The sequence below is a fragment of the Coloeus monedula genome, assembly GCF_965178545.1.
Source record: "Coloeus monedula genome assembly, chromosome: 1".
Lineage (NCBI taxonomy): Eukaryota > Metazoa > Chordata > Aves > Passeriformes > Corvidae > Coloeus > Coloeus monedula.
In genome coordinates, this window is record NC_138781.1 from 53,104,483 (window position 1) to 53,131,581 (window position 27,099).

At 38.8% G+C, this 27,099-nt stretch overlaps 1 protein-coding gene across 1 annotated transcript; it reads right to left on the reverse strand.

The window, feature by feature from the left end:
• Positions 1–827: 827 nt before the first annotated feature.
• On the reverse strand, positions 828–23,650 carry STK17A (serine/threonine kinase 17a). Its single transcript, XM_082303356.1, has 7 exons — positions 23,340–23,650; positions 15,797–16,009; positions 8,497–8,641; positions 3,080–3,206; positions 2,324–2,372; positions 2,009–2,188; positions 828–1,192 (listed from the first exon to the last, which is right to left on the reverse strand). The coding sequence occupies exons 1-7, from the start codon at positions 23,516–23,518 to the stop codon at positions 859–861; spliced, it is 1,227 nt and encodes a 408-aa protein (XP_082159482.1). The 5' UTR covers positions 23,519–23,650; the 3' UTR covers positions 828–858.
• Between the last annotated feature and the right edge of the window lie 3,449 nt (positions 23,651–27,099).

Sequence of the window (27,099 nt, forward strand, 5' to 3'; positions counted from 1 at the left end):
AACTGTCTAACCTAACATGGTAGAGTCAGTGGAGAGAACTTCAATAACTTCAGAGGAGCTACATCAGACTGTCATTTTTCCTCTCATCAGTGCTGTGCAGCCACACTGAGCTGGATTCTATTGGCACATCTCACCCAACATAGGAGGGGAAGGGAACTTCTCTGCTGGCTCGCAAGTGACTGAAATAAGCAAATACATCACCCTCAGGAGCAGGATTTTACTGTGCTCCCAAGTAAGACGTATCTCCAATACGGATTTCTTTACCAGTGAGACACACGCATCTCTGTCTAGAGAAGCTCATCTCACTGTTCAGCTACACCCAGAGGAGTCTGGGTCTTTGACCTGATGTAAACAAAGAAACACACAGAGGATGATTTTGTAATCTGTATGTCAAACCAGGTGATCAAATTCTCCTCTCATACAAGTTTTAGATCAGCAGATAGTTCCACTGAAGTCAGGAGGCGTTTGAGGAAAACCCAGCATTATATATTTGCATTAAATGCCAAAACATATCCTAAAATACTCCTATTGACATCTGTCACTGAAACACTTCCAGTGTTGACTTCTCAAGAACACCGGAATAATTAACAAAAACTCTGTTACCAATCAATAACAACAACAACAAAAAAACCCCAGAAATAAAAATTAAAAACAAAAATAAGTTTATCATCTTTGTTAAATTCCTGTCAGCCACTTGAAATCTTGTTTATCTGTTCCATGAAAATAAGCTTGGCACGGTTTATAAACACTTTCTTTTATCTAGAACATATATTGCGTATCAGAAATTCACTTGGCTAGAATACTTTTGTTTAGTAGAAAAAACTGCCTTCCAGTTATAGCTATGAAGCTCCACACAGTTCAGTAAATGAATTCTCCTGGTATTTCCTGCAGTAATGGTTCCTCAAATTTAAATCGTTTGGAAATGGCTTTCTGCTCAGTTACTTTTTCTTTTTCTGACTGCCTACATTGTCCCAGTGTATATGAAGCCACTACAATTAGTTCTTCTGTCACTATTGATTCTTCCTCTCCAGTTTTCTCAGCATCTACTGATTTTTCAGAGGCAGAATCCACATCTTTCTGGATGGCATCACTGGTCTCCCCTTCTGTATTCTTATTCCAGGCCCTGCAAGTGGGATTATCACTTTGTTCTAACCATGGATGTTGAAGACATTCTTCAGCAGTTGCCCGGTCCCTGCAGAGGAAGGAAAGCATTAAAATAAATGTCCAAATGAATACAAAATCCAGTACCTTGCAGAAGAGATCCCCACAAAATACTTCAAGGATATGACTGTATTAAAGACAGAATTGGAAACAAAAAAAACCCCCACTGACAGCTATCTTTTACCAAAAAAGACCACAGCAGTTCAAGTAGATGAATGCCTAGCATTTAAAATAAGGGAAATTAATAGATCCCCAAATATGAGTTTATATTATCATGCTGCCAACCAACTTTCGAAGTTTATACAGATTTTCTTCTTATATATAGAAAAATTATCCAACCTTTACATTCTTCAAGTATTCCCACAGACAAGCAGTAAGCCATTTCAATAGCTGACATGTCCCATGAAGTTCCACAGAAAACACCTGTTCTATTTGGGAACCTGGAATTTCCATTTCGCTGCCCATTGAGAAAAGTGTACCAATGAACCAAAAAAGGCAAGGTTCTCTACCAACCCATCCAAAATTAAGGACTCAAAGCTGAGTTCTTTTAAAAGACTTCAGCAAAGTACCTGCAAGAAGAATGAGTGTACTGTTCACTGCTATAAGCTACAGTTCATACACAGTTTTCTGAAAGTAATTTGAGTTTTAATTACTAACATCTGGACATCATTTGGACTATACATGCTTGGATGGAAATGGAGGAATTCTGTTTTCATATACATAAAAAGCAAAAGCACAGTGCAATCAAAGTCCCCTCATACTTTAAAAATGAAAACACTAGCACTTGCTACATTTAAAATTAAGTCAGGCTGACATATTAGCATATACAATTGTGCATTTTACTTACTCAGGTTTCTTAACCAGCAGAGTTTTGATGAAATCCACAGCAGACTCTGATACAAGGTCAAAGTCCTCTCCAGAGTAACTTACGTTCATCTGAGATATATTTAAGAATGTTTCTTGTTTATCATCCCCCAAGAAAGGCGATATCCCTGTTAGCATAACATATGCCAGTACTCCAATGCTCCTAAATTAAAAAGTAAAAACCAGAAAAGCAGTTTTTTTGGTTGCCTTTTTTTCTTAAAAGCAAACAAACAAAAAAAACCCCAAAGAACAACCCTTTTCAGTACAGTTATGATGACCATTAATTTGTTCAACTTACCACATGTCAGTTGCTGTACTGATTGGGTCATAACTCAGAATTTCAGGAGCTATTCAGGGGGGAAAAAAATGGGTTTTGTCATATGCAGACATTACATTATAGTTAAAAAATGCAATAATGGTCACGTGGTAAAATTTAAGATAAGCCATTTGAAGCATGACAGTCTTTTGAAATCAAGATATTTCTATTCAGGTTATTTAAGTGGTTTCTATCATTCGCTGTTTTTAAGTATAAAAAACTATTTTCCTTTTATTGTCATCTTCAGAAGCCAGGCCAGTCTCCTTCCCAGTTAAGGAATCTGTAAGCAAGTTTCTTGCAGACAAAACAGAAATATCAAACATTGCATATTCCAGCATGTAACCCATAACTATGAAGATACACCACACAACTTGAAGATATTTTCAAGGCCTGGAGTGGTTTGGGCTTTTTAAAAAAAAAAAAACGGAAAACCTACGCTGGCTAAAATATTGTATTCAGAGACTGAATATGTGAATTTAAACTTTTAATCAGAGCAATACATGTTATCACTGCTGGTAAGAATCATCTAAAGTGCGTCTTCACTTTCAACAAAAGCACACAATCATATTTCATTAGACTGGCAAGACTTGCCAGTTCCACCTTTGACTGCAGTGCCACGTCCAAGTAATAACTTGATCCTGCAACACAGTGACTACACAGCCAGGTTGGCATGCTCCAAGTTCTCTTTTTGCTCCCCAGAAGCCTGGACTATTCATCATTCCTACAGTAACAACTTACCTACGTATTCTGGAGTTCCCATGATTTCTCTTAGTTCCTCACTGCTCTTCATTATTCTGGAAAGGCCAAAATCTACTATCTTAATGTCTCCCAGAGGAGACTTACTGGTTAGCAGAATATTTTGGGGCTGAAAAACAAGAGGAGGAGACTTTTGGGATCACCCAAAACTAGCGTATATGACATCATATTGCATAATTATTTTAGACCACAAGCAGCAACAGTGCCTCCCATAACAAGTATGATATCCTGGATCATTTATGTATTTCCCCCAAGGTGATTTTGAAAAGACACGTAGGCTAAAAGGTGTGGCAGGATTTTCAATTTAGAACTGAGAATCAAACCTTTGTTAGTTAGCTTAGAACACATTGGAAATACATGCCAATATCTGTCATTTAACAATAGCATGTGAGTACCTCCACACTTGTACCTCTAAATCCTTTTTATCACCTCTTTAACACCTCTCCCCTCCTTGATTCTTCCAATAGATGGTGTAAAGTACCTCCCATTGAAGGGTTTCCAAAAACACCCAATCGTTTAAAAAACCCTGAACACACAAAACTATTTTGACTGCACCTGTTTAAAGGTCTGTTGCAACCAACCTGAATCCTGTTCAAAGTACAAACAACTGTATTACAGAACACTAACTGAAGAACAGTTGAAAAAAAATATAGCAGCCTGAAAAACAGGTTTTTAAGAGCATCACCTTCGGATAAACTTGTTTGCGCTGATGTCACTAGATCATGGCTGTCTTCTTTCAAAGCACCTTTGTGGTCATTAAGAAGTTCCTTACTATTTTAAATGCTAGTTCAATTTAAAAATAAAAATCTAAAAACTAACTTTAGACAACAGGTCTTAGATTTTTTGCAACTGAAGCATAAAGTTCCCAAAAAAAAAGAAAAAAAAGGTTTGACCGTCCCTACCCCCAGGCCAGTAATCACACTGGGTTTTATCATTGTCATTAACTTCTCCAAACGGTAGTGCTGACAATTGACACTGCATTCATGCTTCTAGTGAGCCCAAGTTCCATGAAAGTGCAGAAGTCTTTATTGGGAACCTGGATCATCAACCACACTTTTCAGGGTGGTTGAAAAGGGAGGAGGACAAAAGACTAAGAACAGCAAAGCAACCACTGACTGATAATCCAGCTGGAGTAATGCCAACATTTATACTTGTCTAGTCCCAGAGCTGCTATGTCCTCCATCCCCAGAGTCACTCATGAAGACATGCTCTCACATGAACAGCCTTGCTTTTGAACACAGAAATAAACCTGGGCAAGAACATTTAAAAAAACTTGGGCCAGTTCTCTTCACTGCAAGAGCTGAATATAGTAAAGTTTTTTGATTCCTGCAGAATTAAACTGTGCTATTTGAAAATAACTCCATGATGTTGTCAATCTATTTTCTGTTTGTAAACCTACATATTAAGAATAGCTCTTTCTAAATTTTCTTTACAAACTGGGATCTGGTGGCTGTACAAAGGCTTTTGGAGCTGCACATTACCACATTCTTTATAGTTCAGATTTGTTATTCTCTATTTGTATTAGAAAAGCAAACATCCAAAAAAGCTGACTGTGCCTCATTCATTAGCCTCTCAGATGTTCTTCCCAGTGAGAAATTTAGTTATGTTGTGAAGAATCAAATTAAAAGCATGAGAAAAGTATTTGTTCTCTATATTTAAATGAGGAAAAGTTTTTAATGGAAAAATTTTGTGAAACCCTTCAGCCCTGTATTTTAATATTTTTGTAGATAAAACAGTTGCCACAAGTAGTTTTGTCTTTTTTTTTTTAAAAAATCTTATTAGGCAAACACACCTATGCAGAAAAATCCCTGTCTACAGTATGAATTGAGTCTTAACATGAATTGAGTAATTTTCTTATTTTAAGGAATCATTATGGGATTGATGTGAAGTGCCAGCCTAAAAAACAGTATGAAACTTAAAAGAAGCCATAGCTTCAAACTCACCATAGTTTTCAGCTTGACACCATTACTCTCAGACTTTCAGAAAAGTAAGGTAATTTCCTCACATCTGTAATACTGTTTCTCTTTTGGTTTCACGCTGCTGGAATATATCTAGGTTTGCCTAATGCCTGTCAGCCCACAAAGACAGGAGAGACGCTGGCCGGAGGCTCTCCTGGTGGCTATTCTACAAACGGCCTTTCGCTTTTACCCTCAAGCACTATTGAAATCGTTGATGGAAACCATCAAATGGCAACGTTTGAAAACCTCCCCCTCTACTGCAGCAAGGCTTAAAGGTTCTGTTTAAATCCTCTTATTTCTTGTATCTTTACTTGGTTTCAAGAAGATACGTTAAGAACTAAGGACACATAATAAAGGTCGCATTTTTAAACTAATCGATGCCTCACCTTACCTAACTTCATTAATGTTGCAGATATCTAATTATATAATACTCAAAACCCCTCAGATCCCTAGAAGAAAAGACAGGAATTATCCAAGAAATAATGGTCAGAAACAGGAAAAACAGACTAGCTGAGATACCCCAGCTGTATTATGTGTAAAGATACTAGACTAGGCTGATTCTAAAAAAGTAAAGGACCCCCATATCTTCTTCCTCAGCCCCCATGACTTCTTAAATTCTTTCCCATTCCCAACTACTTTAAGTTTTTACCAAACACCATTTCAAGATTAAGTCAATCAGCAAATGAGAACACAGAGAAAGGAAACTTCCCTTACTCTGCAGCTTTTAAGCACCATTAAGAAGAGATGAAAGACTCCTGACTACAATCTATGCACACCCTACAAATTAAATAGCATCAACACAATACTGTCAAGTGATAATTAATTTGCACTAGGTAGCATTATATTTGCTCTTTATCCAAGTCAAAACTGGACTATATAATTGTATTTTGCTATTAAAAACACGACATATTTCAACCATCTTTCAGTAGAACCATGCTTTTGGAAAGAAATGATCAGGTGACAACCTTGCTAAGCCACATCAAAATACCCCATTTCCTTCTGCAGTGTTTAGTCTCAGGAAAAATCTCATATCTATTAAGAGGGCAAAGAGAAGCTAGAGCAAGGTACCTGTCAGTGTCACAAAACTGGTTCGTAAAATTTATAATATAAATATTAGACTGATAACTACACACTGGCAACCACTTGGGTTTAAATTCTTCTGCGTGTAGAATTTAACTTTTTTGAAGGTGCAACATATGGAAAATTGGATAGACCTTTCCGAAGGAATTTGTAACAGACAAATGAAATGGAAATCTTCAGAGACACAAAGGTGCAACTAATAGCACAAAACCCCCACATTTTAGCAAGAATTTGAAAACTTTGCTATTGGCAAACACCTTGCATAACATACAGTAAACATACAGAAGTCTTCCAGATGTCATCACAAAGTACTTAGTAAATTCCCCACTGCTTTAGGCCACAAGGTAAAGCAGCAAGAGACACGATACAACAGAAGATGAGGACAGCGGGTTAATAAATATGTGGCCAAAGTGAGCATCCAACTTTTTGAGTTCTGTTAAAAATGGGCCTTTTTTTAAAGTCTTGCAAGGCATGTGGATCAATTAATCTTTGCAAGTCATGGTTTTTAATTCTACCATTTCCATAATTTTATTTGCCGATACTCTGAAGACTTCCATAAACCTTATTTTGCAAAAGACTGATAGTTATATATATCATGAAAGTCATCACACTGCAAGTAGGACTCCAATTAAGATCCACTTTTAAACACACATTGCACACTGCAGTAATGTATAAACATGTTAATTAACCTAATTACTAGACAATTTGCTCTGCTAATGAACTTTCGTAAGGCAGCAAAACAATGCTGAATTTTTCAGTGAGAACTGCACGTGCTCCATGTTATAGCGTAAGTTTTCTGACCAGTTGGAAATTTTTTTAGGTAAGCTTTTTATGAATTTCTTTTCTGGACAAAAGCTGTAATCAACATCCCAAGTCTACTTTTGCAAATAAATACTGAAGTCATATAAAACACAGCACATTGCCAGTTATGGATATCCAGCTGATGGTGCTAAGGAACACCACAACTTTAACTACAAACATGTACAAATATATACTGTCCACAAAGGACATTTTAATTTTACACGCTTTGCTTCAAGGAAATTCAATGGCCAACCATTGTAGAGACACTGAGTATCTTGTTTAAGCATCCTGGAACTTTGAGGAATTCTAACTGCTCATTTTTAGTCTTTCTGAACACTTATTCTCACATCACTTGCCAAAATTTTTCATTAATTATTTTAGTACAATTATTAATATTCTGTGTGTATGACTCAATCAAAGAATTCCACATATAATTTGAATAAATGTTTGGAAAACCAGTTAGGTGACATATTTGTGTGCAAATATGGCTCATCTGCTTTAGCTGATGAATGGTTAATGACGTGCTAAGTTATATATTAAGTACATACAGCCTGATACCGGAATCTACTGGTAGGTTTGTAATAGTGCCAAAATACTAAGTAAGTAATAAGTGTAAGTAAGGATCTCAGCAACAGAACAAACATGCAGCAGCTTACAACATACTTAGTAAATATGAGAATAGGACGTGTAAAAAGAATTTTAAAAAATGTAATGCAAGTTACTTTTCATACCACCTTATTAGTAGTAAACTAGTTCAACCTCATCATGAGATACAGTTGCATCTTCCATGTGAGTGCATGGGTGGAAGCTAAAGAAAATTAACTGGAGCTTGCTGCCAATAGGAGAAGATAGTTTTCTGGATCCCTGTTACAACTTCCTTTTTAGCCATAAGATTTCATGTGATGGCAACTGTACTTTTGCCTTGATTTAGGTCAAAACTATTTTTCAATTAGAAAAAATACTTATTTCAGTAAATCATGATAATTTATATACCAATAGGGTGTTAGCCAACTGTTTGGCAGCAAATGACAGATTTAAATTAGGTTTTACAGTAACTGGGAAAAAAAAAAAGGAAGAAAATGCTATAAATGTACTTAACACATTAATTTACCAGTCCTGTTTGAACATTTCATTCTGGAACATTACACTTTATTCCACCAGTGTCACTACCACCCTTCTTCTTCATTAAAACTCAAGTCAATACAAAAAACAAACCTGCTTTTCAATGGCCATATAATACCCAGACATTTTTACTGAAATGTAGAAATGAGTCAGGTCTTACCCAAAGCACTCATTTCCAATTTAAGGTGCGAGGCAAATTAACTTTTGAATTCATTACATTTCACTTAATCAAGTGAAGTTTCTATTTAACATAATCGTCGAAACCCCCCAAAAGGCTTGTAGACCTGGTGGTTACTCTATCCCAAAAGTTTAATTTTATCATTCAAGGTGTAATTCGGTAAAATTGTGTTAATTACAAATTGGCATTATTGTGACATATTACCAGCAAGAAAGTCAACAGATCAGAAATCACTAAGAAAAATACAGCACCAATCTTACCTTTAAGTCAAGATGAACAACATTGTTTCTGTGCAAGAATGAAACTCCTTCTAATATCTGCTTCATAAGTCGTTTAACATCTTTTTCTTTGAAGGCCTCCTCTCTTTCAGCCACACACTGGTCAAAGATTTCACCTCCAGCAGCACTGTGGAACAGTAGGAATATTGTTAGTTCAAAGACTAAATTATAGCACCCATTTGGCCCTACTAGCACTTTTTTTTTGTATAGGCAAGATCAGCAGGAGGTATAATCCAATCATGATATTTTCAGTTATTAGACACTTGGAAGCTTTTACAGCCTTGGAAGTGTTTTCTGCAGTGTGGCAGCTTTGGAGAGAAGCAAAGATTTTAGTCATTTAGGTTAGAGAATATGAATAGTACAGAAATTTTGGGGACTACTTTTGAAACACTACTGACTTTACTTTCAGATGAATGCCACATTTGTTTGAGGACATTGTTTTCATAGAAGATGTGCCTTTTGCCATTCTTATGAAACTACATGGAAATCTGGCCAAGGCAAGTCTTTGTAAATATAGAACAAAGCAGCCCCACCTCCCATCCTCCTCAAAATGCTGCACATACTCAAAAGAATAAATGTAAAGTCTGCAATTGAATTGTTTATGAAGTCTCTGATATACAGGGATGCATTACAGGTTTCTAAACTTCTTTCATCTAAAAATAGCACTGAATTTTAGCTCTAGCTTGCTTCCCCTTTTGTTTATATATGTTTAAACAAATAACAGAATAACAAAAAATATAAAAATAACTAGATATGAATGAATGTTTTTAAAGTACTCTGAAGCCACATGCAGTACCAGCTCTGTATAGCAATGGCTCTAGAGAAGTAAAATTGTTTTACAATACAACCCGGTAGCATCAAAAGTAAAATAAACTGAACAGAAGCTCCATCTTAAAACAAGAATGGGCGCAAGAATGTTAGAATGGGGCCACTTTGCATATGGATTTTTGAACTACTACTATGAAATCAGCACATACACCCTTTGTTCTGCATGAAATTCTATAATCATCCCTCAGGAAAAGGTGGTGAAACCCTTGAGGACAGCATCCTCTCCAGTTACACCAAACTGACATGCAAAAATGACTTTGCACAAGCATTAATCTTTACTGATGCATACCCATCTACTCTACCTTTGCTTGCTTTTTTTCCAATGAATTGTATTGCCTAGGCTATCCTGAAGACAGCCAGGCACATTCAACATGAATATAACAGCAAATGAGAGTTCTACAAGAAAGGTGCATTTCAACCATGTTCCCCCAGAAAAAGAACACTTAAATATACTCAAATTTTCATTTTGCCTACACTAACTTTGCTGCTACAGTCCTTGTACTTTCAAAAGCCTCATGGATTAAAAAAAAGTTTTTTGCCCTCCAAGTATTTTCACTGCTATTATTTTAAATTTTCCTTGCAGACTGTCTTACCAAAAAAAAAAAAAAAAAAAAAAAAAAAAAAAAAAAGTAAATCTTAACCTTTCCTAAAGAGTTTTACACTTCTGTTCTATATGCTGGCTGACTGGTGCAGCAGTACAATTTGATTTATTAAACTAAGATTTTCTTTCAAAAAAACCCCTCTCTTAAATAATTATTTTTCTTCATTCTGTATCAAAGATAATAGAGCTCAAGAATGAGTTTTTCAAAGCAATAGTAATCCTTAAATTACTTTTGAAAAATTTCATACACTTGACACTATTGCATCTTCATTCAGTCCATTTTTATTTAATTCATGGAAATAGTAATATTTCAGCTTTGAACAGGATTCAGATATTAATGACATTTTTTAAATGAACATCCGTTAGTGTATTCTAATATCCTAAACCAAGTTCCTTGAAAAAGCAACATCAACCAGATCTTCCAGACAGGAATAGAAAACCATCTACTGCAACCCATAAAGTAAACTTTCTGCTTTAAGAATGCCATAATATGTTACTTGAAGAGTGATTTAATTCCTTGTAGCAGTGAATTATAATGCACATACAGTGATAAGATCTACCACCAAAATTACTAACACAATGTGTTTTAGAGCAATAGCCCTGGGATTTTGCTGGTAGAGCTCTGCCACTTCATGTAAGGAAAAAATACTTCTGCTATTTAATTCTGTGAAATTGGATTTATACCCAAAACGTGGGATCACACTTTACGTTTAACAGACCCACCTGAAAAACCAGTGCATGTCAAGGGTGGACGGGCCTTAAAAAGCCCTGTTTGCTGTACGTCTACTTGGTAGGCATCTGCTACAATTTGTTTATTGGTGTAACTTAATTAAAACTGAGGTAGGCACTAAAATGTAAGCCTCCTAGAATTTTAATACTACACTTAAAGAACTCTGAATTATAGGTTTAAAAGTCAAGACAAGAAAAGTTGGAGCAATGTCCCATTACTGAAATCAAGACACAAGACCAATGTGAGAGTAGAAAACCCTTGATTCAGAAACTTTTAAATTTTTAAAATTTTTTTTTATTTTAAAAAAAAGTATCTAAGTCCCTCCCTATACTTCTGAAGACGCCTGGGTTCATCAGCATTTTTAAAAGTGAGACATGCAAATACAGCCCTCACACATGCACACCCACTTCATGACTTACGAGACACTGCCATTCCCAGCTACCATAGGCACTTGGTTTTACAAAATAGTTTCACATGGGAAGGTGACTTCACATGCAATGTTTTGTTTTTTGATCTTTGCTGTTTGGGATGCTGATGGAACAACTCCTTCTGGACAATTCCTTCTGTCCAAAAATTACCACATTCAAACAAGTAACAGCAACCCTTTACAAGAACACATGGAAATTTAATACTGCAAGACCGTTTTGTGTATTGTTGCTGTGGAATGAGCTTAATTGATTCCCTTAAGGAAAACAGTCAGGAAGCTGTGAGCCAAGCCAGTCACAAGCGGTTGGATGCACAATGTCAAAATGAACTCCAAAAAGACTCTCCTGCACACCTAAGCCAAGTTTTGCCAAGCTCCTTAACAATACTTTCAACACAGCTATTTTGTATTTTCCAGCTAGACTTTAGGAGAAAAAGAAATCTAACCATAGAAGGGATCAAAATACCTGCTAGGAAAGTATCATAGGCGTGTCACTATTATGATTTCTGTATATATGCAGACCAAGAGTACTCTGGTGTTAATAATATTTACCCATTTTTCATTAAACTGTGGTTTTTCTAACTGTCATTATGAAATAACTTAGCAAATGACTGGACACCCCCACCCACCTAGTCAGAAAACGTTCTGAGGAGATAAAAGCAAAGAATTATCCTTAGGACAACAAAGTTTTTAGGAAAACAAGCCATCTTAATCTGGAAAAAAAAATTGATAAGGACATATTTAAGAGCAAAACAGTTTGAATTCAGTGTTACTTAAAATGCATTATTTCTCTAGTACACCCTCCCTTAGCTAAGTATGTGAAAAAAATGTGAGGCATAAGAAGTCTTTCCAAACTTGAAAGCTATGGCAACCATAATTCTTTAGCTATTTTATTTATGAAAGTACTGTTGTGCTATTAATTTCTCTAGTTTCAAGTGAAATCCAACTGCTCTTCATCAATTAAAAGCATGCTAACACTTTATTACTACTTAGTAGCATAAATGAGCTAAAAGTCATTTGGAAGTCTGGAGCATTAATCTTTGTTACAATTATGTTCGACTTTAGATTAAATGGAGACTGCTTATCTTCCTTGAAATGTATCTTAACAATGAACTGTATGAGATTCAGCATCAAACTTCTTTCAAGTGCACTTATGAGACACTAACACAGTCATTTAACTTATCATTAGAAAGAGATTGAACAAACCTATTTCAGGGCACCTGAAGAAATAAACCATTCCCCCAGCTTCAATGGATCAGATATTACGTTAGTGTTCTAAAGGACCTAGAAGTACGAATCACCAGAGTACAGACATGTAGACCAATTCCTACTTGATTTCAATACTGAGTTATATACAGTGTGCAATGGACAAGAATTTGCTTCCTGAATCTTCAACTCTGTCAAAAGTCTTTCTTGAAAGGGTTATCTTTGCAAGATAATGGAAAGTCATCTACTTTCTGTACATGGAACTTACAGTACAAGCTGTTCACACCACAGTGGCTGTAACACTACCAGCAAAGGTTCTTGCTCACTCTGCTGACAGCCGTAACTCTTTCCCTTGGCTAGGCACACCACTGGATAATAAGCACACTTACTGGCAATTTTTCCAGTGTAAGGCTACCATAACATACCAATGTCCCTAAAGCCTGAGAAAACTGTAAATCCATATCTGATGAGAAGACATGGGAAGAGAAGCATCCAAATGCATTAAGTTGTAGACATTGGTCTTAAAAGGTCTCTGTTTTCAGACAAATGCTTTTATTTTTTTGCCAGGTTTTTTTGCCAATTTTGCCAATCAAGCAGCCCAAGAAATGAATGAAACACAAGCAAAGGTAACTAAGACCATTTGAGAAGTTTTCCCCTAAAACTTTTTTAGGACCTTTAGTCTTGATTTGAGACTGCTAACTAGAACAACTCTGCTTGCTACTCTAATAGACAAGATGCAAATATTGGAGCAACACAGTTTTTTGTGATTACAATGGGTTTGCTTCAAGTTCTATCTGTTGAATCCCCTGCCAAATGGACCATTTCCTGCCAGCAGACTCTTATTTTAACCAGTCACACCTCCAGTAAGCAGGACAACAAATCATGTCCAAGACTATATAAGTCCATTAATATCAATAGATATTATAGATATTATCTATTAATAGATATTATTAATGTCCATAGCATTATCCAGGTCCATATAGCTACAGGTGAAAAAACACTTCATCCAGCGTATCAAATAAATACTAGCTGTGTCTTCAAGATGATAAAGACAACTTCTTCCTTTTTTTAAAGCAAGGATAACGAAAGTCTATTGTATTTACACAAGGCCCTGGCTCAGTTCAGAGGCTCTTCACACTGTAATATTAATGACGAAGACTTTTGAAGTTGCACTTACAGGTTTCTGTAACATCTGACCCACTAATGACCCACTAATATCATCTATCCCTTCCATAGATGTGTAAAAACATGGTGATGAGCACTTACAAAAACACCAGCTCTTAAGCATCAGATGCTCTACTGCTTTTTCTTTCAAAAGGAATTGGAAGATGACAGGTAGGTTTCATACAGGTATCAAGCCCAAAAGTTACCAAATTTGCTTTTTTCTTTTTTTATCTGATATGTCAAGTTTACCAGACTATATCTTTACCTTTTCCAGCAAAATTCCAGGTTCTTTTCATTCATTCAGTTTTCAGTGAAATACAGAAACATAACTGACCTACAGATTAATTCCAGGCTTTATCTGTTACCCTGTCAGCCTTACTTACCCCTTCAACTCTGACATACATACCCTGACTGAGCTCTTATGACAACAAACCAGAGACTGTTGTGAGGATGGATGCAGACAGCCCCAATTTGCTCTGCTACAGCTGAAGCCAACACTCTAATGCCTCCTTGCTTCCCACTGCTCAACACTTAATATTAACAGTGGCCAATTTTAAGTTCGTTTTCTGTCAAAAATTGATAGTGCTTGAAAGACAAGCCCCCATGTAACATTAGTATTTCTCTTCCTGAAGGCAAAACACTTCCTGAAGGCAAAACCCTCAGCCCTTATGACAGATTCCACAAGACTGGAAACTTTAAAACCTTAGCAGATGAAGTTAGCGGCCAAGAATTAAGTATTTATTTTACTTCTTCAGGAGATAAAGATCTGCCACAAAGACCATCAAGCTTAATAGAAACTGAAAAGCCCTAGAGAAGCTTGCAGTCTAGGTATGTTCTTTAATCCTCTGCAGACAGAATGTCAGAAATTCACTAACATTCATACCTGTTTTGTTGCAACATGTCTCTGAAACATGTTGACTTTAAAGAAGCATCCAGACATACTTGCTGAAGTCAGGGAAAGACTATTTTTGTAATTTACAACTCCAGCACACAGCTATTTATCTGAAACAAGGTATGACTGATGCATATAAACCCAATAATTTTGCTAATTACTGAACAGCCTAGTTAATACTTCAGATTAGAAGAGTTTTGCAACTGGAAGAAAACTGAGTTCTAAAAGAAAACTAAGAATTTTGCATCAAAATTATCACAAAGCTCATTGCTCATTTAGATTTCACTGCTCATATTAAATCCTACGGGATCTAGAAAATTAAACTGTATTTTATTTTAAATTTCTGCTAATGTTTAAAGCAGCTACTTATGAGTCCTCAGTAGCAGCAGTTAAAACCCCAGAAGCTCTGTCACACCTATGTATTATAAAAGATACTTGAATATTTCATACCTCATGACTTCATTAAGAGCACAATGAAGTTTAAAAAATGTATTATAGAAGGAATTTTGCCTTAGGAGGCACGGCCTCATTCCATTTCACTGAACTTTAAAGATACAGTTTCTTTTGACTTCTAAACAAGATGTGATTGGGACACAAGATTTCTCACCATTTCTTTTTGCTATCAAGTAAGAGAAGAGCTGCACAAACTAGATTTATCTTAGCAGACAAGTCACTTCTGAACTATTTAGCCTCACTGTTCGTCTCCTAATTATTTAAAATCCATAGAGCTTAACAAGAATATAGAGTTCAGTCGCAACAAGCATTTGGGTGGATCTTTGGAAGCCAGCTAGATGCCCTAGTATCTAAAGTCATTGGCATACGAGATGAACAGTCATGACAGCTGCTGGAATACCCATCGGGACAAACTCAAGTGGAGAAAACCACACAGACAAATGCAGAGTCAAGTGTCCTTAGAAACTATTCTAGGTCTCAATCCTCCTCCTTTCTTTCCCCCAAAAGATACTGTTTTAGCAAGCTTTCTGTCTTAGGGGGTTCTGATAGTTTCTTTCTAGCAATGATGTCGCTTTCAATACCTTTTTTATAACTGGCAAAAAAACCACAACAGATTTCATCCCGTCTTTGCCACTGTCAATGAAATAAACTTCAGTTGTTGAACAGATACTCATTGCTTCTTTCCTCTTCCTCTTTTACAAGTAGGGAGTGTACATTAAAGATGCTTTAACTACATAAATTATAGTTCAGCTTTGAAAGATACTACATAATTAGAGAAATTTGTTATAATCTGAAGTAGTTACGAGACTGCACATAACTTCTTGTAATCGTCATTTTCTTAGCAATTCTTCTTGAAGTTAAGCAAGGGTAAGAGGCAACCAATAAAAACTTTCACATTATTCACATTGATACGCAGTATTTTTACATTATTCGTTTTAAGAAAATACTGCATAAAGTTATTCAGGAATTATTATTAATACTTACTATTCCAGGACTAAAATCATCTCAGTTGCAGTTTCATAAACTTCATGCAAGTTAATGACCCAAAGGTTGCACTGTGCCAGCTCAAGGACTGCAATTTCGTGGATTATTTCCATCCGACAGTCTTGACCCTTTCTTCTTTTTCTCATGAATTTTGCTGCAAACTCTCTTTCAGTGTCTTTCTGGATACACTTCTTCACCACTGCAAATTTTCCCCTGAAATTAAATAATAATGAAATTTTACATTCCCTAGTGACAGCTTTAGCACTGCCTTTATAAATTAACGTTTCAAGAAACTTGAACCAAATCACTGTTAAAGGATGCAGTTAAGAGACAATATGGATTCAGAAAGATGCCTTGCTGAGTGATGATCCCTGTGTTTGAAAGGTACAAACACCCCAGCTCAGAATGTAAATAACCTCCATTAAACATAAAGAATTAAAAAAAAACCCCAATCAATTCAAACAACCCGGTTTTCAAAAATACAGAATAAACAAGTTGTGCTAGTCCCAAGATTAAATTATCCTCAAAACTTTAATTTAAAAAGCTGGCAAAACCAAAATGTACAAATAAGCAATTTATGCTTTCTCTGATTATCTCACAGTAACCCAGTTATTGTTTTCTCAAGTATCCCACCATATCCAAGGTAACAGCACTCTCATTGAATCCTGCTCCATTTGCCATGCAATATCCAGACTCTACATTTTCTAATATGGCACTTTGTATTTTCACCATGGCATGTCTCAAATGATAACAGACAGAGTTTTTTGATTAACAATACTCAAAATCCCTTACTTACACAGTGAGACTAAATAATAAGGAACACAGATAATTTAAATACAGTGAAGCAGCTTGACTAACATCAAGCTTTGTAGCACGATTTTTGCAGCAATGCCAAAGTGAATAGGAACACTGAGAGCAGAGAGAGCTGAGCACAGTGCTTAGCCCACATTAATGAGCGTCACCTCGGCAGAACACACACCTGATGATGCACCAGGCCAGCTCAAACCACACTGCAGCGCTTGCATCACACCACTTCCCCCCCAGCACTCTGGCAGAAGTGGCTTCTCTTAACTTCCCTGCAAGAGTCCCACACCACCTGCTCCACTCAGTTCCCTTCACACAGTGCTGATTTTTAGACTGAATAGGTATTTTAATTAATACCTGTCACTAATGCAATGATGAATTCTCACACTTTGAAGTATAGTAATCTTACTTTAGCTCTTTCCATACAGGTATAATAATAATCAAAACTACCTTTTTTTTATTTTTATGTAAACATTTTCTTATAAAGCTGCAGGAATAACTTGGAGATCTTTAGTTTGGTTCTTTACTTACTGTAGGGTTGCTGAAACCAAAATAATAGTCCTCATCTATTTTGGGACACAATTACAATGGCTTTTGCCTCTCCCATCTCCAAGCTGAAGTTCACAAAATTAACTACTTCAGCTTGTGTCAAAGTTTTCACTCTCCCAGCCTATTGGCAGAAGACTGCTATTCATGAAATATAACTGCTAAACAAAGTTGTGGTCGGCTTGCTTTTAATAAGCATTTGTTTCAAAATCACACAGTCTAAATGAATCAAGTCAAATAAGTACCCACAAAGTGGGTATTTGCTAGGCAATCTCAATAAAATAATTGGACTTGTAACCACTGATACAGCCACAGTTGTTCCTCTAGGAATAATATTTTGCATAAGCACACATTATCTACAGCACAGTAGGTATTAAGACTAGATCACAGCACAGTCCAGATGTCTGGTGAAGGTAGACAAACAGTAAGAATATGCTTTCAATGTCTTGAATCTAACTTTTTGGGAAAGAGTTCTCAATTACTAATATATACATGAAGACAAAACTATTGAGGTTTGTAAATGCATGAAGATAATTTTGTAGCACAGAATTAATGTACAGTAGAAAGCTATGCATTTATCAAAAGTGTTAAGTTACTTGTTCAAGTTCTTAGCACCAAAAACATTTCAAGACAAAAAATCAACTGGTGAGTAGGTTGTCAAAAAACAACATATAAAAATAAATGGAGATGCCCTTTAACAGCAAGTTATTTAAATACCTGATACTAAGCCTCTATACCAATAAATATAGGTCCCTGGCTGGGTTCAGCCTTCTCTGTTTTCCTTAGATAGTCTCTGAATGCACTGTGCAACTTCCTCCTGAATGTTGCCTCAGTGCAGTCAAAAGCTTTTAATTCTAGCACCAGGAAGGACCTAGAGAAAGCGGCTTAGAAAAGTTTGAAATCTTTATAATACAGCTTTCAAGTACTGTGCTGTTTTGAATTACATACAAAATCTATCTGGAAACAAGTTAATTAGCCTAATAAGTACCAAGGTTGCTGCTTCACAGTGCATTAGTCACTATGGAAATAAAACAGTATTCATGGAGCAGCAAGAAACGGCAAGAGCCACCACCGTGGGTGGCCACACATGTCCTGTTTAGCTGAGCTGGCCAGAAGCCTGAGAGGTGACGTAATTCAAAGGACAGGTTACACGAGAGTTCAGCCGGCTGACAAATACTAATTCTAAATTGTTTCAGACCAAGAATCCTGCCCAGATTCCTTATGGTTATGCCTATAATTAGAGCTATTGTAACTACTGCCTGTTAGAACTCATCTTTTCTGAATACAATTCCCAAAAAGATCAAACTTGACAAACCTGATGTTTATAACCAGTAGAACTAATTACTGTGCAATGATCTAGATTCATGTCTGAGAAAATTTCAGAGCTAAGATCCAAAGATAGCATCCACTACATGGTTAAGCCAAAAGACAATTTTTAAATAAATTCTTTTTGACTGGAACAGAATAGTAGATAAGCCAGATATTAACAAGCATTCTTATGAAGTATACATTGCATATACTTCATCTTTGCTTTTCTTAAAATCCTGCTTTTCAGAACTTATTATAAAGAAGTTTATAAAATAGTGTTAGATCACAGAATTTCTACTTTAGTGTATTGAAAAGAGCTAGCAGTGAGAACATTGCATGGAAGGAAGAATAATTTTGAGATAAAAATCTTAATGTGCATTTCCCAAGTTGAAAACAGACTACCAGACATCCAATCACAAATAAAAATATTTTGGAGAGAGACAAGAATAGGAAACTGTAAGTGGTTCTCACTCCTCACAAGAGTCTCATTCAAGAATTATGATTTAAGATAAATCGTATCTGATTACAAGGAAGCTCAATGTCACCTTTTCAGATTGCCAACAGAATTTGCATTGCTTCATTAGGTACACATTATAGCTCAAAGGAAAATTGTCAAATCACAAATCAAATGTCAAATCAGATAAGCAGGAACATTTATCCACACCAATTAATTTTTGTTGTCCTAGGTTCAGAACAACAGAGAACTAACCTGACTAATTTATTTATAATAAATAAAAATAACGAAACTAAATATTTTAAAATAACTAACCTTATTTTTAAAGTGACCTATAAAACACTGTCACTGTAACAAATGCAGGAATAACTTCTTCCTGTGAGGATATTTACTTTTTATAAAGTTCCAAAAAAAATTTTTCTGAGATCCACAATACTGTATGCAGTTTATTATGTAACTCATATCAAACATTTTTCTGAAGTGTGGGGTTTTTTTCCCCTGACGATTTTGGATTTCCAAACAACACAGTGCAGGGATTCAATTTCTGATGGTCATGAATAATTTAGTCACATAAATTTATTCTCAAATGGCAAACCCAACTACTTGCAACCCTTCATTTTTACCTCTTTTCTACTTTTGTTTAGTTCCACAGATATTTCACCCCAGCTGTGCTACTGCAGAGAGCAGCTGAGGACAGCAGTATGATGGCACAAAACAGTAAAAGTGTCATGTACTGCTACGACACACATTACTGAAAGCTACCTGAGAAATAAAAGTTCATGCCAGAGTTGTTCTTTTGGGGAAAAAACCCCCAAAAACTAAGACATGCATTACCTGCACATGAAACTACAGCCATGTCACTTGTCAGGAACAAAGACTATTTCAGTCTCCTTGGATGATTACAGTATTTCTTATCCTTACCTTTGGAGAATGAGCTTGTATGCTTTAACAAAAAACTGGGAATGAGAAGAAACAACTGAATTGCACAGGACATATTTACATCCGTGCACACATTTTGCTAGAAGATAATTTATTTTGGATCAATCATTTAAGGTGACTGTTACCTTCCAGAAGAAAGACAGACCAGCCACTTACGCCTTCCTCTAACCCAGCTCTAGAATCAAGAGTATTATTTTCTGCACACAAATGATGATTTCCAACATGTGCATAGCTTGTTTCACATAAAAAAAGGAGTGCAACATTCCATCAACAAGCTGAAGAATGAATAGCCTAGTAATACTTCGTTTGCAATTAGGAATTTTTTTCTTGAGGAAAACAAGCAAAGCAACTAAATACAATTATAGTAGACTCTTTAAGGAAGCTCTTGGTAGTAAAAAATGTATTGTTCCCAATTTTACAGTAATTATGGCTTAAGCACAAATGGTAAGAGGAAGAGTTAAGCAATTGGTGTCCTGCCCTCTGCAAAGGTTACGCTTCTTCAAACTAACCTAACTCAAGCTAGCACTGTCTGAAAACATTTAAATCTCAGTGAGGTGATGAGAATTGGCACCCCTAAAACAATCATCAGAGGTAAGTCTGATTTCAAACCTCACGCAAGTAAAGATTTGTGTGACAATATTCTGATTTTGAGGACAGTAAAATTATTAAGGATGTGAATATGGGACCAAAATTTCATATATTAAATAATTCAATTAAAAAACTTTGATTTCCATGTTATCCTAAGGAACTTGCAATAATTTCCTTTCCTAAGTGGCCATTACAATGAAGTTTTTTGATATTTTTCCCAAGTGAACCTGGCTTTCCCAACAGCTTTGTTTCAACAGCCTTGCAAATGCCTGTTCAGCTACTGAACAAGGCAGCACCTTCTGAAGCACATAAGCTCTACATTCTGAAAGCAGTTTTTTCTCCTGTGAGCAGAACTAATGAGGCCTGACTTCCTATGGGTTTGCACTCAAATCCCTCTGGTGACATTGTGATAAAGTTCTGCTAGATTCATCCATGCCTTTCAGGACTGCTTCCCCCAGGACTTTCGCTCCCTAACGTGCCACCTGGGGCCAGAGCCCCCACACCTCTCTTCCCAGCATTACTAGAACTACAATGCCTTAACACTTTGCCACGTTCCCCTTTCTTCCCACCTCCTCCAAACGCAGGGACCAGAGAACAGAAAACAGACGCTCCAAGTGCCCTGGGAAGTTCAACATCCGTGTGTTGACTGACAGAACGGGAGGCTAAAGACCACACAAACCTGCTGAGCTCACGCAGCAGCCCTGATCTCAGCAAAGGTGATAAACTTGCTTCTTCCTCCCTGCTCTCAGTTTTAAACACAATCCATATGCATGTTGTTATTCTCAAACCTACCTAAAGTTCAGCTTTTAAACTGTTTCTCTAATTCTGGGAAATGGGATGGACAAATACAGAGTGCATAAACTTTTTTCCACCAAATCTTAATTCTTAGATTATGTTGTGTGCACAAGGACTGCTCTTCATCGGAGACAAAAACCTGCCATACCTGGGTGCTAATTTGTTCTTTGTAAAGATAAACTCTACCCGTAAATAAAGAATTACACAATTTACAAACATATAAAAGTGAAACAATTTGTGTTAATAAAATATCAATAAAATGACAGTTAAAAGTGGCAGAGAGACTTTCCACCTACGTTTTGCCACAGAGAGGGCAAAAAATAGTCTTTAATGGGAGTATTGTAGCTAAACTATCCACTTTTTAAAAATCAAAATGTACAAAAACCATTGAAAATTGTCGAATAAAAAACCAAGCATATGCATTCAAATGTCGAGATTTCTATACTCTATAAGAGAAGATAGTGAAGACACTTGTGAAGTTAAAGACAGACAGTCTGAACTAAAAATATATGCAACTGTTGCTCAAAACCAAAACAAAAATTTAGAACTGCCACTTAACTCATTTTAACTACAGGTGCAAAATCACAGCCTTCATGTGAAGGTCATCTTTTAATATAGTTCTGATCAAAATATATTCCACACAAAAAGCCATGGTGAGATTTACTTGTTTAAACAGCAGACTAAGACTTGCAGCAGTACTTAATTCCTGTTCTTAGTGTAAAGCCAATCATCTCAGTTTTACTTCTTTGTTCCAGAAGGAACCTTCATCTATTCCATGTTCTGATTAGGCCAGTGACTATCACCCAGCTCTGACAGAAATGCTCAATTCCATGGAAGAACTGCAAAATATTTTCTGAAGTAATCTGAACTTCAAATTAAAAAAAAATCCAAAACCAAAACAGCAGTGATACCAGGACATTCTGGGCTACACGCTCCTACGCCTTTTGGACTGTTTCTTCGAATTTAGGCTGATTTGTAGCCTGCATTTAGTTAGCTTCAGTTTCCAGGCCTTGGACATTGTGGTCACAAGCTAAAAAAAGCTTTCTCACTCCATGGGATGTTTCTCCCACCTGCTTTCCGTGTGAATGCTTTAGACCACTATGTCTAAACGGGTATTATTCTACCGGTACATCAGAGTTACTAAGTGGGCATTAAGCTAACACCTAGGCAACCTAAATATTTGTTAGAGGTTCTTACAGCAGCTACATTTGCGCTGAAACTCCTCCTTAGCTCCAAAGGGGTTGGTTTTGCTGCTGTATAAATTGAGTTACACAGCTAGCATAACTTGCAATAGAACATACATTGAGGAGGATATCTTTCCATATATCCCGTGGTATTCCATCTAATCTTTTTTATCAGAACAATCTTTGGATGAAGCACATGTAATTCTAAGAATACTATCATTATTTTAATAAGAAGTGACAGAATTTCGGACAAAAATATTGGTTCAGTGGTGCTGAAATTCTACATATGTAGTTCCCAAGACGCAAAAACCTTTTAATGAGACGTTTTGCCCTAAACCTTGCTTTCTATCAGTCAGGTGTTAAAATTATACATGGACTAAGCTTTACATGTGGAATCACTTCCAAACTCACGATTTTAACCAGCTTGTTAACTCTTTGAGAAGTTCCACCATTAGATTATTCTCAAGCATATGCTATCCTGAATGACTCTAAAGTTGTTTTTTTCCGCATATCACAGCTTACAAAGCTCTAGGGAATAAAACTTTTTTTTTTTTTTTTTTTTTTTTAAAGGGACAGGTTTCCATCTCCAATGAAAATCTAGAGCAATACCCACTACTCTACACGGGCGCCCAGGGAACACCACAGCATCTTCCCAGCCAGATCCGCAAGGCTGGGGAGCCGAGGGTGACTTCTTCAGCAGAAGGAGGGACAGACGGCTGAGAGGTACAGCTACCTCCCAGCACCCTCTTCCAGCCGAGCCAGTGCCATGAGCACACCCTCGGAGCTGACCCAGCGCGGGCACAGCCCCACCGCTGGATGCCGCTGGACGCGGCTCTACCCGGCAGGGACCCCCAAGGGTACGACGCCACAATCCCCCGGGCCCGCTCCTTCCCCCGCCGTCCGGGGCAGCGGAGGAAGCGCTCACCTGCCGAGCTCCCGGCCGGGGCTGAGGCTGTACCGCTCCTGGAAGGGCTCCGTGCGGATGGGCGTACGGATCTCCGCCAGGAGCCCGCCCCGCCGCCGGGATCGCCCGGCCGCAGGCTGAGGTGGCGGCGGCCGGTCACCGCGGGAGCGACCGGGCGGCGGCTTCTCGTCGGGGCTCATGGCGCGGGGCTTCTTCCTCGGCAGGGGGACGCCGACGCCTTCTCCTTCTCTTCTCTTCTCTTCTCTTCTCTTCCCTCCCGGTGTCCCTGTCCGTCCCGGCCCGCGCTCCCTCCGGGCGCTGCCGCTGCCTCGGGCTCGCGGAGGCTGCGGGCAGCACGCGCCGGCCGAGGGGGCGGGGCGGAGCCGCGAGGCCCCGCCCCTCGCGCGCCTCACCTTGGCGGGCGGGCCTGAGGCGGGACGGCGGGGCAGCGCCACCTGGCGGCGGCCGCGGGGAGCGGCGGATCAATGTCGCTGCTTCGTTCTCACCCAGGTTTAAATAAACCCCCGTAAAGCTGGTTGGGTCTGAGGAGAAACCGGCCCGCCTCCCTTCGTAGCTCGGATATCTTCGAGACACAGCAGATGGAGGATCGTCCCCCTCTATTCGGCCACATCTGAAGCACCGTGTGCAGTTCTGGGCTTCTCAGTACAAGAGAGACCAGAAGATACGGAAGAGGGTCCAGTGGAGGGTGACAATGATGATCAGGGGTCAGGAATATCTCTCTTATGAGGAGAGACTCCAGGAGCCGGGCCTGTTTAATCTACAGAGGAGAAGACAGGGGATCTAATCAATACATACAAGTATGACAGAGGTAGGTGTCAAGAGGATGGTGCCGGAGTCTTTTCAGTGGTCCCCAGTGACAGGATGAGGAGCAATGGCCAAACTCAAACTAAAACTCAAGAAGTTCCACCTCAACATGAGGAAGAACTTCTTTACATTGAGAGTGGCAGAGAGCTGGAACAGGTAGCCCAAGAAAGTCATGGAGTCTCCTTCTCTGGAGACATTCAAAACCAACCTGGATGCATTCCTGTGTAACCTGCTGTAGCTGACCCTGCCTTGGTGATCTCCAAAGGTCCCTTCCATCCCTAGGGATTCTGTGATTCTGTGATCCCCCAGCCCAGGACCTCACTCTGTGGGCACTCAGGTGTGCCCTGAGGGGCAGCAGGGAGCGAGTGCAAAGCCTGGGGTGAACCTGCAGGAGATGGAGGGCATGGCCATGTGAGGCACCTGGGCTCAGGACACTGGGGATCGAGGACAGAGAGCGAGGTGAAAAGGGGCAGCAGCAGCTCTGCATGGGGCAAAGCACGTGGGCCCACCTGATGAAGCCTTGGTCCCTGTGGTGTCTGAGGCACAAGCCTCATTTAAGCCTTTCCCACAGCCAGGGTGTGTGCAGCGCCTTTCCTCCATGCGTGCCTACCATCCAGGTGTCTCTGTGAGGTGTGCAAGAATCGCCTCCTAGTCATCTGTTTGTGCAGGCCAGTGGGAATTGCCTCACGGATTTGGCATGAGCCTAACTGGAAAAGGTTTGAGAAAGGCATGTGCTCACTTCTCAAGCCCTTCACTGTCTGGCTTACTTAATGTACTTAATGTACATGTTAAAGAGACCTGTTCTGTGTGGCTGTCGTTTATCAAGGCAGTTCTGTGGCATCTGTCTCTTTTAAGGGCATGGAATCTCCTGCCAACATCCAGAGCACAGAGGAGAAAAGATGATTGAGGAAACAGGCCAACATGCAGGAAAGGATTCAGTCCAAACCTGGGTCACTGATCAGGGATGGGAGTACAGTTGCTGACAAGGCATTTTGCTCGAATTCCCTCACTCACATACTGCCAAATCTGATTTGCAGAAAAAAGTAGAATCATATAATGGTTTGGGTTGGAAGGGACATTAAAGATCATCTAGTTCCAACCCCCTGCCATGGGCAGGGACACCTTCCACTAGACCAGGTTACTCAGGGCCCCATCTAGCCTGGCCTTGAACATTGCCAGGGATGGGGCACCCACAGCTTCTCTGGGCAACCTGTTCCAGTGCCTCACCACCTTCAGAGTAAAGAATTTCTTCATAATATCCTATGTAGACCTCTTTTTCAGTTTAAAACTATTCTCCCTTGTCCTGTCACTGTCACTACATGCCCTTGTAAAAACTCCATCATTCTTGTGGAGTCCCTCCAGGTACTGGAAGGCTGCAATTATGTCACCCTGGAGCCTTTTCTTTTTCAGCTTGAACATTCCCAATTCTCTTAGCCTTTCTTCACAAGAGAGGTGGTCCATCCTTCTAAACATCTATCGTTTAGGAATAAATTCCAGAGCTAGTATGTCAAGTAAGAGAGGGTTAAAGACTGTTGGTATCACTGTGCTTTCCACTCAAAAAGTTGTGAAAGCTGTAGCAGAGGCAGGATATTCCTGCTGAACAATAAAATCTGGACTAAACAGGGATTATTTAATTGTTACATCTGAAAGAACGTATCAGTGGCGTTTATTAGAGAGAAGAGGTTTTTGCCTGACAAATACATTGGATCTTAAAGGTATGTTAGTCCTAAATGAAGGTTTCAGATACTTAATTCTTGTGACATTTTCTCCTTCTTTACTTACTTTCACAATCACATTTTTCTGGGGGGACCCTGCTAAAAATTTATGAAAATTAGTGCAATTACTGATTCTGAAATATGAACATACCTTCCTCAGAATACTTTTAGATATTTAAGGTTCCCTGGCTGTATTTTAAAATAACTTCTAGATTCTTAAATGCCTTTAAAAATCTAGCAATTGGTTCTGTTGGGCTTAGGAAGACAGATCTGTTGCATTCTTAAAAAGAATTATCCACAGAATACAAATAGTCCTACCACCCTGCAATGAGCAGGGACTTCTTCAGCTGGATCAGTTGACCAACCTGTCCAACCTGACCTTGAATGTTTCCAGGGATGGGATATCTACTGCCTCTCCAGGCAACATATGTCAGGGTTTTATCACCGTCGTTGTAGAAAACGTCTTCTTCATATTTAATCTAAAATGACCCCCATAAAACCATTAACCCATGTCCTATCACAACAGACCCTGCTAAATTGTTTGTCTCCCATCTCTCTTGTAGCCCTCTTCAAGTACTGGGATGCTGCTCTAAGGTCTTCTCCAGGCTGAACAACCCCACTCTCCCAGCCTTTCTTTGTAGGAGAGATGCTCCAGCCCTCTGAGCAGCTTTGTGGCCTCCTCTGGACTGGGGACCCCAGAGCTGGATGCAGCACTGCAGGTGGGGTCTCACCAGAGCAGAGCAGAGGGGCAGAATCCCCTCCCTCACCCTGCTGGCCACACTGCTTTGGATGCAGCCCAGGACACATTTGGCTCTCTGGGCTGTGAGTGCACAGTGCTGGGTCATGTCCAGCCTCTCATCCACCAGCACCCCCAAGTCCTTCTGGGCAGGGCTGCTCCCGATCTGCTCATCCCCCAGACTGTGTTGGTACTGGGGGCTGTCCCAACCCAGGTGCAGCACCTTGCACTTGGTCTTGTTGAACCCCACGGGATTCCCACGGGCCCACTTGCTGAGCCTGCCCAGGTCCCTCTGGATGGCATCCCATCCCTCGGGTGTGGCAACTGCACCACTCAGCTTGGTGTCATTGGCAAATTTGCTGAGGGTGCACTCGATCCCTTTGTCTGTGTCATTAATGAAGATATGAAATAGCACAGGTTCCAATATGGACTCCTGAGTGACACCACTTGTCACTGATGTCCAGGACTCTCAGTCATTGACCACCACCTTCTGGATGTGACTGTC